Source organism: Strix aluco, chromosome 3 (genome assembly GCF_031877795.1).
Source record: "Strix aluco isolate bStrAlu1 chromosome 3, bStrAlu1.hap1, whole genome shotgun sequence".
Taxonomy (NCBI): Eukaryota; Metazoa; Chordata; class Aves; order Strigiformes; family Strigidae; genus Strix; species Strix aluco.
This window is the reverse complement of record NC_133933.1, coordinates 35826380-35845906: the sequence shown is the minus strand read 5'-3', so window position 1 is coordinate 35845906 and position 19527 is coordinate 35826380. Positions and strand designations below refer to the sequence as shown.

The 19527-nt window shown below is 38.9% G+C and overlaps 1 protein-coding gene across 3 annotated transcripts in view; it reads left to right on the top strand.

Moving 5' to 3' along the window:
* BABAM2 (BRISC and BRCA1 A complex member 2) overlaps nucleotides 1-19527 on the top strand; it is a 178704-nt gene that overhangs the window by 12632 nt on the left and 146545 nt on the right. For all 3 annotated transcript variants that reach the window (XM_074818096.1, XM_074818094.1, XM_074818095.1), the window contains one exon: nucleotides 11020-11096. In XM_074818096.1, coding sequence (XP_074674197.1) covers nucleotides 11020-11096 — 77 coding nt within the window. The remainder of the gene's footprint in view (nucleotides 1-11019; nucleotides 11097-19527) is intronic.

Here is a 19527-nt window from a genome sequence, read left to right as displayed (position 1 = left end):
CATGTTTGTAAAGCATGTTCTGTTGAAAACTTTCCTTTGTCCGTTGTTAATTATTTTTCCTAATTTATATATTAATTAGCTCCTTGAAACTCAATGAGCCCCTACCCTAAACTGTAGGGATTTTGCAAATGGAAACTTTTGAGATAGTCTGTTCTTCAGAGCTGTTTTTTCAAGTACACTTGCAAGTATATTAGATGTGGTGCTGGTTATCAGCTCTGTCTTCATACTACTTTTTGCGGTGGCCCTTTCCAACCTATCCTACTATTGTGACTGGAAAAGAACAGTTCTAAAATCAGCCTTCCTGTGCTAAATGAACAGGGAGTTTGTGATGCTGAAAAAAAATCACAATCAGGTGGGGCTTGTATGTGCTTTCATTTAATGTAGAAGTTCTCTGAGATGATTTCAAAATATGTATGTATGCTTCCTCTGTTTCCCTCATAGAAGCTGGGCTGAATGTCAGCAGAGGCAGCCATACTTTGGGAGATTGCAGGACACCTGCCCAAGAGGGGGGCACATGTGAGGGAGATTTGAAGTTCTAGAAGCAGGCCCAGAGCTATCCCTACCGGCAACATCTGCTTTGGCAAACTCTCACTCATATTAAGTAAATATACATTTTCTGTTAACATACAGCTGCTATATTTGTTTTACTAATGACTGTAGTCCTTAGATGCTTTTGTATAGTCTTTCTAGCGAAAGCAGGTTGCTGGCAGCTGAATTAATTTTAAATAGTTATTTGAACTTTTTAAAAAATGCAAATCTGCCTATGGGTGCAGAATGATAGTGAGGGGTTGTTTTCCTAGGTTATGTTCTGCCTAGCATCCCACTCCTTTCTAAAAGTTCCAATTAGTATGATGAACTTCATACAAGAAAACATAAATATGTACGTAAAACAAAATCAGCACTGACAGTAGATGAAAGTTTTGTTGGGAATATAATTGACATATCTGGAGACATCCTGGAATTACCCAGTTGATAATTATGGATTGAAATGCTGTTGCAATTATAGAATATCATCCATACTAACAGAATTGAAAAACATTGTCATCTGTATTGCAGTACCAAAAGTAGTCTTAAACTTTGGTTTGCAAAACCAAAAGTAGTTTAATCTTATGCTAGGTGTGAAGAAACCAGCTAGGCTACAGCTGAGTTTTATGAAAACAGTGGATTGATTTATTGGAAAGTTCTTTGGAATAATTATCAGTTGGCTTTCAGATTTTAATATTTTAATTAAAATATGTATATAAGTACATGTAATTGGATTTTTATTTCCCAAAAGCAGTGGTGTGTGTCTTTTAAGTGCAAGTCCCTCTCTCTCACATATGTAATACATGTGTCTGTATAAAGAAGGGGAGCTGAAGATGAAAATTGGTTGACTAGACTCTCTCTCCCATTTCAAATTTTGCCCGATTGATAGAATTTTGGTTGGATCTGTTGGTTTGCAGCAGCAGCTGCTCAGTACGCTTTTTGTGTATTTGCAGGCCTCTGGGAGCCTGTAAAGCTTTGTGCACTGTTGCAGGGAGATGCAGTATGATACAGGCTTTCACCCTCAGTGTCAGCTCTCTAAAATGTGATTTTTTTTTTTCACCATTTTTCTGTTTCCTGATCCTTGCAAAAAACCTGTCACCTGCTGGCCTTCCTTCCACTTTCCTCCCCCCTCTATGTACTTTAATTATTCTTAATTCCTCTGTAGATGACTTACCCATCTGTTATGAATTCTGCAATTAATTCTTAATTAAATGGGATGAAATATTGTGTCTTCAAGGAACACTGGAGCAGATTTCCATCTACAGAAATGGGAGGAAAAGAAGAATCTAAAGGCATTGACAAATGCTGTTCTACTTGAGTTTAACATTAAGGTGTTTTTCTTAGCTGTCATGGTTTGAGCCTAGAGGGAAACTGTGCACCATGCAGCTGTTTACTCACCCCTTCCCCCACAGCACTGGGAAGAAGAAAAATTAATCAAAAGGCCCAGGAATGGAGATTCCTGGACAGGGAGGGTGTTGCTCACCCATTTATGGTCACAGGCAAAAGACAGGCTTGTTAAGGGAAGAAAAATTATGTCACTTTAATTCAAACCACTAATGATAACAACACTTAACAGACAGAATGGGACAGTGAGAAGCGTTACCATAGCTTAAAAACACCTCCCCCCACCCCTCCCTTCTTCTCAGGCTCAGTTTTGTTGCCGATGTCTCTATCTCCTTTCCCAGTGGTGCAGGGGATGGAGGGTGCAGTCAGTCCTGTCACTTCTTCGTCCAAGGTCGGGGGGAAGCACTCTTCTGCATTCTTCCCCCTGCTTCACGTGGTGTTCCTCTCAAGGGACACAGTCCTCCACAAACTCTCTCTGCTGTGAGTTCTCCCCATGGGATGCATTCTCTTAAGATGCTCTGGTGTGGGTCACCTCCATGTGTTGCAGTCCTCCCTGCGCCAAGTCAACAGCAGGGATTTCTTCTTTCCACAGAGTGCTGGGGGTCCTCCACAGGCTGCAGGCGAATCTCTGCTCCTCTGGTGACCCCCATGGGTGGCAGGGGGGTGGCCCTGCTGTCTGACCACCAGATACAGGGGAGCTCTCTGCTCTGGCACACCTCCCCCTTCCTCCCTCTTCCTTCCACTGACCTTGGTGTTCACACAGGTATCCTCCTCAAAGTCCCCACCCCCTCCCAGGTTCCCCTCCTTAAATATGTTATCACAGAGGCATGGCCACTATCACTAATTGGCTTGGCCTTGGCCAGAGGCAGGTCCAACTTGGAGCTGGGGGAGCTTTTGAGAAGTTTCTCACAGGGGCCACTGCTGTAGCCCCCTCTTCCACTACCAAAAACCCTGCCACACAAACACAGCACAAAAGCTGTTCTACTTGAATTTAAGGTGTTTTTCTTAGCAAATACCACAGTATGAGTTTTGGGTGGAGTTTTGAGTTTGCTGCCTCTCATTAGTAACAAGGGACTTACTTGTCTTTGCCTCTAAATTATATTTGACTCTTGCTGACAAAACCTTCAGCCTCTAAACCCCTGACTGAATTGTGTCTTGTCATTACTAAAATAATACTCATTTTCTTCTTTAGCCTCTTGTATTGTGAAAGGAACTTGACCTCCTTTTTCCCTAACACTGTCTTTATATGACATATATAGGTGCAATTAGAAACATATACTAGGTATATTAGAGCTGGGAAGGGTTGGGAATGCAGCCAGTGGTCAGAACTTACTTTTTATTTGTGTGTGTGTTGTTTTTTAGCAGTGTTCTCCATCAGAGTAACTCTAATGTGGTGTGAAGCTTTCTCGGCTTTTACATCAACAGCCTGGTAAACAAAAAAAGTTGTCTGTTATCCAAAAAGTATTGATTCTCAAGAACAGCAAGTGTAGCAGCCTGGGCACCATGAGATTAAAGAAGCTTTTGCATCTCTGTCTGTTCAGGTTAGGCAGCCTCAATATTAAATTCCTGAAATTATAGAGGCTAAAATTCTTAGTCTAATTTTTCTTTTCTAATCAGTAAAATTCACTGATGATTTGTCTTCAGATAGTAAAGGTGGTAAAGCTTTTGTATGATCTAAGAAGGAAGAATGAATGAACACATTGCATACTTTTTTAATCAGGAAATTTGATCAAATAAATCTGACATGAATGTTGGGGCATACACCTTGGTACGACAAATTAAAAAATAAGAAATAAAAAGAAGATTGTCTATTTTTCAGTAGAGCTATTGCACTTCCATTGGCATTTCTGGATGTTTTATATGGTTCTAAGCAGTAGATTTTTAGGAGTGGTATAAAGAATGAGCCTCAGACTAAAATTTTGGGATAGAAAGAGGTAGGTTTGGGGGGGTGTTGGTGTGTGGGGTTTTTTTTGTTTGTTTGTTTGTTTTTTTTTTAATTCTCTGGATAGAATAACCACTCATGTCCAGACTTTAACGATTAAGGTAGTGAACACTTGAGCTCTTCTTTCATTGTGACCCCTTCAGTGGGCACAGTACTTATTTTTGGATAAGATCTTACCAGAGCCCAAGTAATTTAAAACTGCTTGTCTTGGGAATACTTTCAAGTGATGGTTGTAGAAGACTAGTTGATAGGAAGACCATGTGGAAACCTAGGGCTATCACAGTCTTCCTTATAATCATGGCTTCAATCCTGTAAAATATTGAAGTGGCTCAGAAGGAAAGGGAATAATTTTTTTTAACTTAAAACAGAAGAAGAGTCAATTCAACAGAATAGTAAATTACAAATACATTGGTATAAGAGAAAACCTTGATGTTAAGCTCAACTAGAGCTGCCTTCTAGAGGCTTTTAGAATACTCTGGGAAGACGGATTAATTCTGCAGAAAAATACCTTCTACTACACCTGTCATTATAGTCTGATGCATTATGCCAAGCAACAAAACCGAGTAACTTTCCAGATTTATTTTTTTCTCTCTTTTTTTCTCTTGAATAATCTTTCCTGTTTCCTTTTGTGGCTGGTAAAGGATTCTGAACAGTTTTCACTAAGCATCTGGTGCTGACAGTGACTTTTTCTTTGAATAAGAACTGGTTTAGTTTATGTGTGTTTTATTTATTGTGAAAGAAACCTTTTCCCAACAGGTCACAGACAATCCCAGCTGTAAGATGCATTGGACACTCAACAAAGGAATGTTCTTTCAGATAGGTAGCAACGACATTACCAGGAGAAGGCCTAAAGCAATGAAGAGAGATTTCAGGTCCTTGGGGAAACTGATCAATGGATCGGGGGCACAAATTGTGTTCTCCTCCATCCCTTCAGTTGTGGAGATGGATGAAGAAGAATACCGGAGAATTCAACAGATGAACTTGTGGCTCCAAGACTGGTGTTACCGTCAGGGCTTCGGGTTTTTCAGTCATGGGTTGGTATACAGGACGCCAGACCTTTTGACATTAGATGGGATCCACCTGTCCCAGAGGGGGAAAAGGATCTTGGGGCAGGAGTTAGCTGGGCTCATTGACAGAGCTTTAAACTAGATTTGAAGGGGGAAGGGGGCAAAACATCAGTCCATCTGAAGTGCATGTATACCAATGCACACAGCGTGGGTAACAAACAGGAGGAGCTTGAAGCCGTGATGAAACAGGAAAATTATGATGTAGTGGCTATTACAGAAACGTGGTGGGATGTCTCCCATGGCTGGAGTGCGCCAGTTGATGGCTACAAGCTCTTTAGGAGGATAGACAAGGAAGGAGAGGTGATGGGGTGGCGCTGTATATTAAGGACTGTTATGATTGCTTTGAGCACAAGTATAGCGAAGACAGGGTGGAGTGTCTTTGCGTTAGAATCAGGGGGAAGGCCAACAGGGCAGATGTTGTAGTAGGAGTCTACTATAGGCCACCCAACCAGGACAGAGAGGTGGATGAAATACTCTATAGGCATTTAGGAGAAATCTCACGATCACTTGCCCTTGTTCTTGTGGGAGACTTTAACTTCCCAGACATCTGCTGGAAGTACAACACAGCAGAGAGGGATCAGTCCCAGAGATTCCTGGAATGTGTGGCAGATAACTTCTTGACACAGCTGGTGAGTGAACCGACCAGAGAAGGTGCCCTGCTGGATCTCCTCTTTGTGAACAGAGAAAGACTGGCGGATGATGTGGCGGTTGGAGGCCGACTAGGGGACAGTGATCATGAAATAATAGAGTTCTCTATTCTTAGAGAGGCCAGGAGAGGGGGCAGCAGAACTGACATCCTGGACTTCCAAAGGGCTATCTTTGTCTTGTTTGGGCATCTGCTTGGCAGGATCCCTTGGGAGACGGTCCTGAAGGGTATAGGGGTCCAGGAAGGCTGGGCACTCTTCAAGAAGGAACTCTTAATGGCTCAGGAGCAGGCGGTCCCCAGGTGCTGTAAGAGAAGCCGGCGACAGGGAAGACCACCCTGGCTAAACAGAGAGCTTTGGCTGGAACTCAGGGAGAAAAGGAGAATATACCGCTTTTGGAAGAAGGGGCTAGCCACTCACAATGATTACAAAGATGCTGTGAGGCTATGCAGGGTGGAAATCAGGAGGTCTAAAGCCCAGCTAGAAATTAATCTGGCTTCAGCAATCAAGGATAACAAGAAATGTTTCTATAAATATGTCAACAGCAAAAGAAAGACCAGGGAGAGCCTCCATCCCCTGATAGGTGCAGGAGGAAACATGCAACGAGTGATGAGGAGAAGGCTGAGGTGCTTAATGCCTTCTTTGCCTCAGTCTTTAATAACATGACTACTTGTATTGAGGGAATCCAGCCTCCTCAGCCAGAAGACAGAGACTGGGAGAACGACCCCCCCGTATTCCAGGAGGAGATAATCAGTGACCTACTGCATCACATAGACATACACAAGTTTATGGGACCAGATGGGATACACCCGAGGATGCTGAAGGAGCTGGCTGGGGTGCTTGCCAACCCGCTTTCCATCATTTACCAGCAGTCCTGGCTGACTGGGGAGGCCCCGACAGATTGGAAATTGACCAATGTGACACCCATCTATAAGAAGGGTCGGAAGGATGATCCGGGAACTTACAGGCCTGTCAGCTTGACTTCGGTGCCCGGGAAGCTGATGGAGCAGCTCATCCTGAGTATCATCATACAACACGTGCGGGACAACCAGATGATCAGGCCCAGTCAGCATGGGTTTATGAAAGGCAGGTCCTGCTTGACAAACCTGATCTCCTTCTACGACAGGGCGACCTGCTTATTGGATGAGGGAAAGGCTGTGGATGTTGTTTACCTTGACTTTAGTAAGGCCTTTGACACCGTTTCCCACAGTATTCTCCTGGCAAAACTGGCTGCTTGAGGCTTGGATGATCGCACGCTTTGCTGGGTAAAAAACTGGCTGGATGGCCGGGCCCAAAGAGTTGTGGTGACTGGAGTTAAATCCAACTGGCAGCTGGTCATGAGTGGTGTCCCCCAGGCTCGGTTTTGGGGTTGCTTAGTCTGCAGAAGAGGAGGCTGAGGGGAGACCTCATCGCCCTCAACTACCTGAAAAGAGGTTGCAGAGAACTGGGGATGAGTCTCTTTAACCAAGTAACAAGCGGTAGAACAAGAGGTAATGGTCTCAAGTTGTGCCAGGGAGGGTTTAGACTGGATATTAGGAAGCATTTCTTTACAGAACGGGTTGTTAGGCGTTGGAATGGGCTGCCCAGGGAGGTGGTGGAGTCCCCATCCCTGGAGGTGTTTAAGAGTAGGGTCAACAAAGCACTGAGGGATATGGTGTAGTTGGGAACTGTTAATGTTGTGTTGATGGTTGGACTGGATGATCTTCAAGGTCTTTTCCAACCTAGAGAATTCTGTGATTCTGTGTGATTCTGTTCTACTTGTCTCCTGCTTGGAATACGTATTTCATAAGGATGTAATGTATCTCAACTCAAGTTTAATCTGCTATATTTGCTCAAGGAACTTAGCTAAAATCTGCTAAGAAAGAGAAGAGTTTGTATTCAGCTATGGTTTCTTGCATACTCATTCCATCTCTCAGATTCCAACTGTAGGTCTCAGCACAGCTCCTTTGAATAGGGCAGCATAATTTAAGTGATGCATTCAAGGGTGTTCCTTTGTCCCAGAAACTTGTCAAGTTGATGATTCTTTGATATTTTAGTAGGGAAACCATGTGGGAGATCTTGTGGTATAGCATTAATCATCTTATAAAGACTAATTCATATCACTGCTCTTGAGTATCAGAGCATTAATTCTTGCTTCTATGGCTTTCATATGTAAACTATTGACTATTTAGATGAAGATATTTAAACCAGTGTAATATTTTTCTGTGAATAAAGAGGCAGATAGCACATCCATTTGTTATGAGATGGGAGTCGACTTCTGAAATTAGTTTTCAACACCAGGTATTACTGTTCTATCTGTCAGTTCCCTGTGAAGATAGGACAACGAATAATCTTTAAAAGACCTTGTTAGAAGTCATTCCTTTTCAGTGTGACGTTTGTGTGGACCATGTTAAGTAAATGGATCAGCGAATGTAAAATCTTACATTTTGAAGAAGCTAGAGGTCAAGATTCTGGGTGGCGCGTGTTTGTAATTGAGAGGTTCTGTGTGTTAAGAAAGTTCAAACGGGAGAAGATGTCCACAGCCAGACCATTATCTGTGACACTCTGTTGAATAAGGTCACACATAGACTGCTAGATGTACCAAAGTTTTGATTTGCCATAGGAGTTTTGTTCAACTGTTTATACTAAAAAGTAACTACCTCCTTTCAAATGGATGTATGTAAGATTTTTGCTTGGTTGCTCAGCCTATTGCAGTTATTGAAGTTTCTTGCACAGCCTAGCCAGGGTAATTTGGGAAAAAAAAATAAAAAGACTGTGAATACTGTCACTTTCCATCACTTCTAGACCAGTAAAATTAAAAACATCTCTAGTGGAGTATAATAATCTAGGAAAAGTACTTAGAATTGCTTTTAGGGACCTTTACCATTAAATCAGGCTTTTATTTTAATGTTAAAGAATATTCTGCTTTCTCTAAGTATTTCCAAATGGCCCATTGTGCTAAAAGAAAAGATTGTAGGGTATTTGCAGGATCAGAAATTTTTGTGTCTGTTGAAAAGCTAACAACAATGTTATTTTGATGGTATTTGAGAAATGTGCCTCAGACTGTGACCTGTGATACTTTGAAAGAAACTTCCATTAAATATTGACTGATTTTGCAGAGATATTTTGGAACTTGAAAAGTTGTGGGGGGGTTTTTTGTGTGTTGCTTTTTTTTTTTTGTATGCTTCCTAGAATTGGCCTTGTATGTGATGTAAGCCTTGTAAATGACTTGGAAGTAGATAATAATACTTCCATATCTATAGCTGTTAAATTCATCCACAGCCATTGAAACACCCTAACAATGGGCACTCCTGTTTTGCTGTTCTCACCTACTAAAAGAATCGTGTCTTTGAAAAAATTATATTCTCTTGTTTCTGTTGCGCTGGAGCTCCAATCTTTCATATTGTCAAACTGATTTTACTCCCAGCGAGGGTGGTGATGCTTACTGGTCTTGCTAAGCCCTATCTAGATGTAATTCAAAAAGAAGTAGTACAGACCATTAAATCAAAACATTTTTCAGCTCTGGTCCTGTTGTCCAGCATGCTGCATTCCCTTTCATGTTGGAATCATCAGCAGGTTTAATAAACATCATCTCTTTTCCATCGTCAGTCTTTCAGTGAAATATGAAGTAGTATTCTACCAGAAGAAAAGCCAGTCAGTGCTTTCTTCCTGGATGAAGCAAGATGCGAACTAATCTTTTTTGAAACTTGCTTTCCAGTCAGCTCTGCACACATCTGATAGTAGTTGTATCTAAATTATGTTTCTGTAGATTGTTTTGCATGGTGCTCTCACAAAACATTTCAAAAACCTTTCTAAAATTAAGATAGGACATCTGTTGCTTCCCTTTTATTTGCAAGGACAGTTATCGAATTTCTGTAATGATACTGAAAAAATGTAGTGTATTCTTGTTGAATCAATGTAGGCTCTTAATTGCATCTGTGTTAGATTCTAGGTGCACACAAGCGGTTTGCTTATGTTTTCTAGTATTTTTGTGGAAACTTTATTTAAGTTAATTGATCTGTAGTTCTGTGGTTGCTTCTTTTGATGAAGCTATGTGTGGGCACAAATTCGATTAAATAGTAAATGTAGCTCACTGAATAAAAACAATCTGAAATTAATACACATGGTTTCCTTAACTTGCAAATGTAAAGAGAAAGGAGACTGTAGAGCCAGTATCTGAAATGGTTCTCTGAAGCATTTTGAGTGTGTCAGTGAGAATTAACATTGCCCCATTTGCCCTGATGCCTCTTCTGTGGTAAGACAGCTGCAGGAGTTACCATGCTGTTTCTGATAAGGTAGGATCAGAATTTTTGTATTTTGTGGCCTATTTTTGCTTTTGGCTGTGTGTATGGCCCAGTAAATACATCTTTTGTTTCATTATACTGTCAGCAGTTTGTATTGGAGCTCTACCAGTGATCTGTAAGTTTAGGCAAGTTATTTTACTGTTGCCTACCTTCTTTTCACTGTTTGTTTTGTCCAGAGTTGCCCAGTCTAGGTTTGAGCTTTAAGTGGCTTGCAACAAGCATAGCTCTTGTGCTGGGGCTATAAACAGTTTTCGATTATATAAGGCTGGCAAGAAGACTTCTGGGTTATCAGGATCCCTAGATATGGAAGGCAGTGAACTGCTAAGGGCTTCCAGTATTTTTGCTACTGGGACTTGTCATATGCCCACCAGCCCACAGTAATGAGAGCTCCAGGGACCGTTCCTGCCAGTGAAACAATTTGTGTCATTGTTTCTCCTTTAGCAGCGGAGATTTTGGGGTTTTTGTTATGCCAAAATTTTGGTACATGACTTAAAAGGTGGGAAAAAGTTGGTTGTCTCTGACCTAGACCCTAAAGAGTTTTTCAGTGACTTTTGTGTTCATAAAATGCTCGGTCATCACCATGAGGCCCAACTGCTGTTGTGGTGTTCCAGATAAACAGGAGATATGGAATAGTCATAGATCATGAACATACATGTTCAGTTGTCATAGCCTCAAATACCTGATCTGAAACTCGCTCACCTGGAGGCTTACTGTGAGACTTGGAATAATTAAAGGTTAAAATACGTAAAAATGACTGAATATCGGTGTAGTAAAACTAAGATTCATCCCAGGTGTCTAGATGGCAGGGATAGGGAGCATGCAACTATGTTACTGTGACATAAGTAGAGAGTTGTGACCTGCAAAATTGTATACAAAATAAAGAATTTAATGGCTTTGACTGACTAATTGATATTATTCTAATAACACTTTCAAACCAGGGCATTTTATGTGTATATTTTCTGTGTTAAAATGAGAAAGAAGGTAGCCAGCACAGATCTTAAAATTTCTTACGCTGTTATGAGAACTGCTGATCAAAAGAGAATGGGCCTCCTGCATCCTTCTCACCTTTTATTCTTTCCCAGAATTGTAAGGATGAGTATTTCTAGTATTCACAACATCTTTACTATGTCAGTCGTTTGTACCCTGTAGAATAATGTTAGTGTCTGCTACCATCTGTAACTGTTTAGAACATTCTTCTCTATCTTCATTTTTAGCTGTACATCCTTGACCCCTGGACCTAGCTGTGATCGGTTTAAGCTGCATATCCCTTATGCTGGAGAAACACTCAAATGTAAGTTAAAAACTATTGCTATTGCATCTTGGCCTTTCTTTCAGTGTTCTGTGTCACATTAAGTTTTCCAGCATGTCTGTCTAATTTTATGAGTTTTGAGATAACCTGTGTTTGTTGTTTTTTCTTAAAGTTTCAGCTCTAAGAACATGAATTTTTAAGATAAGTTTACAGCCTTCCTTGATGCTACAAATTTGAAAACATGAGTCCTAAAAGACAAAAGTCTCAACCCCCCACCCCCAGTATTTCTAATAAAATGTTATGACTAAGACAATCTCATGACCATTTTTAGACTCACAATTTGTATATGCTTTGTGTTGTTTCTTTCTTTCTCTTTTAGGAAGAGTTCTTTATTAAGCTCCAATAAAAGAAATCATTCTGTTATATTATTAGGTATCTCTAAACAATAACTGGTATAATCAACCAGACTAGAGAAATGTGACTTGGGTTTTTTCTGATTTAGTGGTGTGGTTAAATCCTCCTTACTCTTTCAGGATCTGTAGACAGCTGGCTCATTTGCCCACTCTTCAATTAGTCTGTGTTCTGTTTCAAAGGATTAGAATAAAATTTGCTTTTGTATGTTTTTAGAAGTTAAAAACCAGTTTTCTAAGCACTTGAGTTGCTAAAAAAATGGTAAAGTTGTGGGGTTATTTTATCTCTAACATCTGAAATATGAGAGAGGATGAAGAATTTCAGATAAAGTAGAATTTAAAGCTTACCAATTTTAGATTTAGGGCAGCACTGGTGAAACCACATCTGGAGTACTGTGTCCAGTTCTGGTCTACCTAGTACCAGAAAGGCATGGACATATTGGAATAAGTCCAGCAAAAGTCCACAAAGATGATTGAAGGACTGGAGCATCTTGTACAGGGAGAGGCCAAGAGAGCTGGGGCTTATCAAGAAGACTCAGGGCAAATCTTATCAATGTGTATAAATACCTGATGGGGAGGAATGAAGAAGATGGAGCCAGGCGCTTCTCAGTGGAGCTCACTGAAGGGAAATGGTTGCAAACTGAAATACAGAAAATTCCATTTAAATGTAATAAAACCCCTTTTTTGCAAGGTTGGTCAAACAGTGGAACAGATTGTGCTCAGAGCTTGTGTAGCTTGTAGATATCCATCCTTGGAGATACTCAGAACCCAACTGAACATGACCCATAGCAATCTGCTCTTGTTGACCCTGCTCTGACCTGAGAGATTGGACTAGGCAATCTCCAGAGGTGCTGTCCAACCACAGCTATCCTGTGACTCTGTGAAAATATGCTATCTGGAGGAGCAAGTACTTATTGTGAACAGAAATGTTAAGCATTTAAAACACTGCTTTGATAGTATCCATTTAGAATGCATCATACACATGCTATATCTCTCCAAAACATTTTAAATATTAAGAATGTAGTATTCCTTCTCTAGTGGTTTTTCTTGTCACTATGTAGCGCACTGGACGAACAGAAATCAACACAATTAAACTTCTTATCATTAGAAGTACTTTAAAACTTCCATTTGGCACCTATAAGGAAAGTTGTCATTCCCAGAAGTTGGTCTGGAAGTTTGCTCATGTGTTTGAGAGAGGAGCTCATGTATCAGTCTACTATGACTATCTATTCTAAAAGTATGAAATCATGGCTCAAGAGCCTTTACTAATTTCTCTCTTACAAAAGATAAAAATGGAATATTAAGTTATCTAGCAATTATTTTAAGAAAAAAAAAAAGAAAAAAGATGTGGCTATGCATTTATTCAGAATTTTCGGTAAGTAATGGCCATATTATATGAAGCCACCTACCATACCAGGTAGATTTTTTTGCCCTTATTTAAACTTTTTTTTTTTAAATTGTGAGCTGTTGAATCTTGATGTGTCCTGCAATGTGTAGTAGATTCTATTTGAGACTTTTTTGATGGCTACGATCAAGATGCAGTGAAAAGAAGCTTCATTGGATGACATTGCTCTAGAGAATGGTATCATATTTTCCATGGGGCTTTAGTAACTCTCTCATTTATCACCGTACAGGGCCCTATTATTACATTCTGAGAGCTTTACGTGTGTACTTGTTTTTAAGTAGAGGCTAGAATTCTTCCTGATTTATAAAGCAAAATTAGTGCATTAAAATGACCATATGCAAGGACATAGGCATACGGACTACACTAATACACTAAATGACTGTAGTCCAGTTAAAGTACCTAGAAATGTGATTATGGACTATGCATTAAACTTCAATATCGAGAAATCAGCTTTTTCTCTCCGCCCTTATATTTTGAATATCACATAAGCAATTAAACAAAACAGCTATAATACTAGTGCTCTTCACCTTCACAAAACCCAAACCATGCTATATATTTTAACAACTGAAAGTCATATAAACTTGCATATCTTTTCCAGAGGAACATAATAATAGTGAATTCAAGTAATAGTAATTCTCCACATTTCAGCATTACATATTCAAAAATGCTGTGCATTGTTCAGTCTCACAGCATGTGGAATAAATAGTGATGTGAGCAGATTCAAGAAAGCTTAATAATTTTGTGTTTAGATCTATAATGATGGCAGGGGAAGACAGCCATGGTGTGCAACCAGAGATTTGTAGATACTTTGTTGTAGGCTGTTGCTAGATACGTTATCTTTCAAGGGCAGAATATTTCTGCAAAGGAAAATTGCGAAATCTGCCAGAATAAAAAAGATTGGCTGAAAATGTTCAGATCTCCAATGTATGCTCTTCATTATGTGGTGCCCAATACAAGCTGAAGTGTGTAGTTCCTTTGTGGTTTGTGTTACATCCTCTTTGCAACAGATCAGGTCTTTGCATATCATCAATCATAACCGCTGCCACTGCACAAATACCCTAGTATGAGTCCTAGAGGTGTTGAAAACTGTTGGTATGCTACTTTAGAGAAGTATAACTGCATAGTCACAGTCCTGTTTTCCAAAAGACCAGGAAGTTCACTGTTTTTTGAAAAAGGGGAAAGTGTACTTGCAGGCAATGCAGTGGCTGACTACCTGTAGTGTAAAATAATTGTTTCAATAGCTTCGGTAAGATCAAACATCCTGTGAGTTAAGAATGGCATGTTGGGAGTTTTAATACATTTTCTTGAGATCCATCTAGCTATTTAATAGTTTTTTTCAGATGTCATGTTCACCTTACTCTTGCATGTATTTTGAGCTGTTGGAATGTTATACTGAACAGTTACTCAACTGCAGCCAGGAGCCTTGGAGATACACACAATTTTATACTAGAGAAAATATTATGTCAGTGTTGGAGATAAATTAGTTTGTCATACTAATTCTTCCATCACACTTCAGAAATTTTGAAATGGTGCTTTCAGAAAGACACTTTTACTTTATTTTCTTCTGTAAGGGAAACCACAGATTTTGTGTTTTCATGGCCAGAATGGTTGGAAAACTTGAGCCTACTTCTTACTAGACTGTCAATTAAAATCTAAGACAGCTGTATTTCTTTTATTAGTTCATCCAGCACTCAATGTTGCTACATTAAACTCAGTGCTTTTCTTTATGTTTGAATTTTTCAAAGCTCTTAGTAGGAGTTTTAACTCCAAGAAGACTGTCTGTAATATCCTCTAAGAGGTTGAATCTGTGTTGCAAGAACAAAACTTAATTCTAAGTGGTATGCACAGTTGTCCTTTATTGCTAACTGGACAGCTATATCTACTGAGTAAAGTTAGTTATCCTTTCTGGGAGAAGTATTTGTGTATTTTGAGATGAAGTGTTTTGCAACTCTTGCAGTAATATTGGTCTTCCTTGCTAAAACATCAAGACAGATGTCATAGTAGAAATTGTCAGGGTAAGCAGAGTTATAAACTGTAATAATCTTTACTGAATAATATTAATAATTAAAATACATCATTAAGAATCAATTCCCTGGTCCTTGCAATTTTGTTTGAGCAAACCCTGGAATCTCTTTGGTTTGTTTTCCATTTTCACTCAAGTTTCTTGCTATGAAGAGAGCCTGACTCTTTTATTTTTATTTTTTTTTTGCCTGTGCTCTTCACATTTTCTTTTTCAGGCACTGATGCCTCCCTCCCTCTCTGTCCTTGAGTGCTGTCATCTGGAATTTCACGGTGATTAAACAATGTGTTGCCCTTGTGATGCTACTGTTCTCTGTGGCCTCTTGAACTCTAGTATTTCATCTTCTGTCTGATTTTCACTGTTTCTGTGTTGAGTGGATTACAGCTCTGGGTTCTACTGCCACCACTTTGGTTTCCTTGATCCCAAAGAATGTTTCTTTTGTCTCATTTGAAGCTTAGTTTTTCTGGTTTTGCTTATGATTTCTGTTTAGTTTCTTACTCAGTTATAGGCCTTAGAGGGGGAAATCACAGTTTTGCTGCCTAACTAGTCTTAAGAATTTTGCCCATAATATACTGTACAGAATTTCATCTGCTTTTTTTATTCCTGTGATGGAACACACAGAAATAAGTTCAGTAAGTTCATCTCCTTCTCCTGTGGCTTTCTACTTCAAGGAAGAAATTGGAAACAAAATTATAAATACAGAGAAGAGACTGACCTTCTTGTTACCCTTTTAAGAGCTGCTTTGCAAAATTGTTTGCTAAACACTTGTTTATTGTGCCAATAAACAATTGTAAAAATTATTTTACAAGTTATTGTAAGATTTAAGATTCTCATAACTAGGTTACTGCAATGCATGTGTCAGTCTTCTGTGCACCAGTAGGTTATTTTGCACAGGTTGTGGTTTAGTTGAGGCTCTTATGGGAAGGACTTTTTGGTTGCTGTAATTCAGCTTATACTTAGGTGTTATCATTACCTGTATGATGTCTTTTTGCTGGGTCATGCAAAGTGGAAAAGATTTTTCTGGGCAATATGTTTTCTGAAGTTTTGCCAAGTTTCGCTTTATGTGGCAGGAGTAATAAATCTTCTTCCTTCAGAAACCTGTTTGTTATCTGATGAATGTGCCTAATGGGGACCATTAAGAGAGAGTCTAATCTTTTTATTATATTTATTTATTCTTAGAATACAAAGTTTACAACATTATTTTCCCCTTTTAAATAATCACTTTCACTTGAGTTGTTTGGGATTTTTTTGACACTTTTCCTTATGTTCTGGACTTCCCTTGAGCAAGTACATGACAGAAATTTTTGAAGGTGTAAGTCTTAAATAGTATATTTCAGCATCAGGAGAAGTGACCTTACAAGTATCTAGGTACAAGTGTGGACTTAGAGGTTTAAAAAAGTTTAGGTTACACCTGCACATTGGTATTACCATAGTACCTTCCTACTTTGCTCTTTCCTGCTTTCTTCTCCTGGTTGGGCTGCAGTTACTGGTGATAGTCTACAGTCCATTTGCTTGAATATATTTGTCCTTCACTTTCGCCTTTCCTCTTCTCACCTTCCCAGTGTCTCTGTTTGTTCTAACTTCTCCAGTGTTGCCTGTCTAATTTCTACTATTATCTGTTGTTCTCATCTTTGTCGTCTTCAATTTTAGTACTAAAATTTATGAGAAAGATTAAGATTGTCCCGCTGCCGCCTTGTTAAGCTCAGGATCCAGCTCATTTGCTTTTACTCCATTTTTGCAGATTTGCCCACTTTACAAAAGATCATAATTTCCCTGTCTGTACACAGTCTTACACCTCTTTTTTTTTTTTTTTTTTTTTCCCCTCCTACAGTAGCATTTGTCAGTTGAAGTTAAAGGAAAAAAAAACCCCACACCTGCAACCCTGCAAGACCAGGAACTAAATAACCATCCTCCAAATCCTTCCTATATCTTTTTTCTTTTATTGGAAAAGTGGGACTTGATTCATTTGCCTAACTATAGGTGTCTGACTCGGTTTGAGGTTCCCTAGGGTGTCTTATTTGACCTTTTCAGCTGCTAACCCAAAGAATCTCTCTGAAAAACCTTGTGTCATAGCTGCCATAAATGTGCCCAGAGGCATCTCAAATGACACTAAACTTGGTTAAACAACTGAACCAAGTTTATGGCAACTGGGTCCTTTGCAACTTTGCATGTAGTAGAATAGCTAGGATTTACTCTGTAGTGTGACAGAGGTACAGAGAAGTGTTGTTTTTTTTTAACGCAAATCAGATACCTTTTTTCCAAATTGTCTTTCTATTAAGGGATGTCTTTGAGTTTTTAATACTGACTTTTCTGAGATTCACATGTGAAGTCAGCAGTGAAGCTCAAAAGCATCTTGGATTCTTGCTACTAGATGCTGTCTCTAAGCTTCAGGAATATTTCCGACTTCCACTAAACAGCCTGTAAAAAGTTGAAGCTACACTTGATTTACTGTAATAGGATTTTTGTTTATGGTCAGGTGAGCAAAGATACCACAGTACTCCCAGACACCATTTGAGAGTAGCTGTTCTTCTGTGTGGGCAGAAGTCCTGCTTCAACAGATTAAGAGGAGCTTCTGAGGTTTAGTTATCCATCTCTACTTGAAAGAAGAATAGACTGGCAGCAGCAACACCACAGCAAAAATAGAATTAGTCCTGTATCTTCTTCCAGTAGTAGTTTTGTGTTTGCCAAAGTTGTATTGTCATTTCAGGAACTGTGTCTTTCTTGCCAACCAATTAATAAGGGGCTCTATAGGAAGCATATTACTATGTTTAACTTAAAGCCTGTAAAGCAAAAATCTTTAGGGTGGAATCCAGTGACAAGTCAGCAGGCCTGCATTTAGTTCATTTAAATCATTTTGTACTGCTGATTATGCTGACTTAGTATCTTGATTGCAGATCATAGCGAATAACTGATTTTTTTTGTACCTGTAAAGACAATTAACAACGGCTGGTTTAGGTAAGAATTTGTTTATAGAGGGGACTGATCAATGGTTTTTGTCCACAGTTTGTGTGGCTACTAGGAGATAGGTTAGCCTTCTGAATAGATGATTAATATACTTCTACTTACTATCTTTTTAATATTCAACAAGAGCAGTTTCTTTGTTTTCCCAGAATTGATTCTGCACATAGGATTGGTCACTTCCATCAACACTGTTCCCTATTATCTATGAATGCATTTCATGATCGAGTTGCATTTAGATTTTTTTTTTGTGTTTCTTAAAAGCCAAATGGGTTGATCTCCTTCATATGATAAATTCCATTCAGATTGGTCTTATTCCAGGCTGCAGTGGACACACATTTGTTCTACATACTTAGTGCTGACTTAGAAATTTTTGGAGTCAGAAAAAGCCGAACAGGAAAGGCTGATAGATATCTTTTCAGAAGTAGAGTTTAGGAAGTTAGCTGGTATGTTGCTTCCTAATTTGGCCACCTTTAGTTAATCAGGGATGTTAAATGCTGTGACACTCTCAGTACAACATCTTTTCAGTACTACCAAAAGTATGGTTAAAAAAAGAAAGAAAAATACCCCAAAATGAAGTTATCAGGAGAAGAAAAACTGTATATAGGATAGGCCAATGGAAAGCAACTGTAAGGATTTAAGAAATTTCTCAGTTTCAGTTATATCTATCTTGCTTGTAGTCAATCCTTACCTCTTCGTTAGACTTTCTTATGCATTATGATAGATGAGAAAAGAACAGTGTGTGTGTCTATGTTAAAAGAAATGATAGATTTAAGTATTAATATTTCTATCTTTTTGTCTATTGGGAGCATATTAACTTTTCCTTTGAAATCCTGTAAAGTAAAATATTTCAAAGTTTAATGCTGTTTGCCTGAGGAGAGAAAAGGGAGAGAAAGTAATATTTTTGGATAATGAAAAGCAAAAGATGTATAATACATCCTTGTTCTTCTAAATTTATCTTTGACTCCATGGCTTTAACTTTATTAAAGTAATTTCAAATTCTGTAGTAGTATTTAATTGGAAATGTAATTCCACTGAAGTGTAATTATTGGCTAGTGTATCTACAGAAATGAGATAAATATGGTCTGAGTGTGGTTTTGCTTGCATTGTTCTTACACTGGAATGGTCATGGTCAATAGTGCTGTGGAATGCCACATGGTTTGCCTTCTGTCAAGGGAACAAGGGCAAACATAGTTGAAACATGAGGAACTACATACTCAAGTGCTGGAGATGCAAGGAAGAGGGTATTTGTTTCATTTAGGTGAGAAGGGAAGAGAATGCAGGGCTATATTGGTTTTTTGGTGGTTTTGCTTTCAAAATTAAAATAGTAACCATTCTCAACCTCTAAGCACAATAATTCTGCAAATGGCTTTATTGGTTGAAAACGTTATGTTTTTACCCCAGCACAGTTACATTTGAAGGGGGTAAGCCACAGGTAATATCATGTAAGTATTAAATAAAGTAGTTATTAAAACTGGTGTTTCTACTAGGTCAGGACAAACTGGTAGCTGGTGATTCAAAATATTTAACACCTTATATTTTGTAAGCTCACTGCAGAGACTAGTGTTAGTATTTGTGTGAAGTAAAACCAGATTGGCTATTGCCTTGGCCATTGTGATTTTTTAAATACCTTTTATTTGAGTGTAAAGAAGCGTTTTTTATTTATGTGTTGTAGCCCTG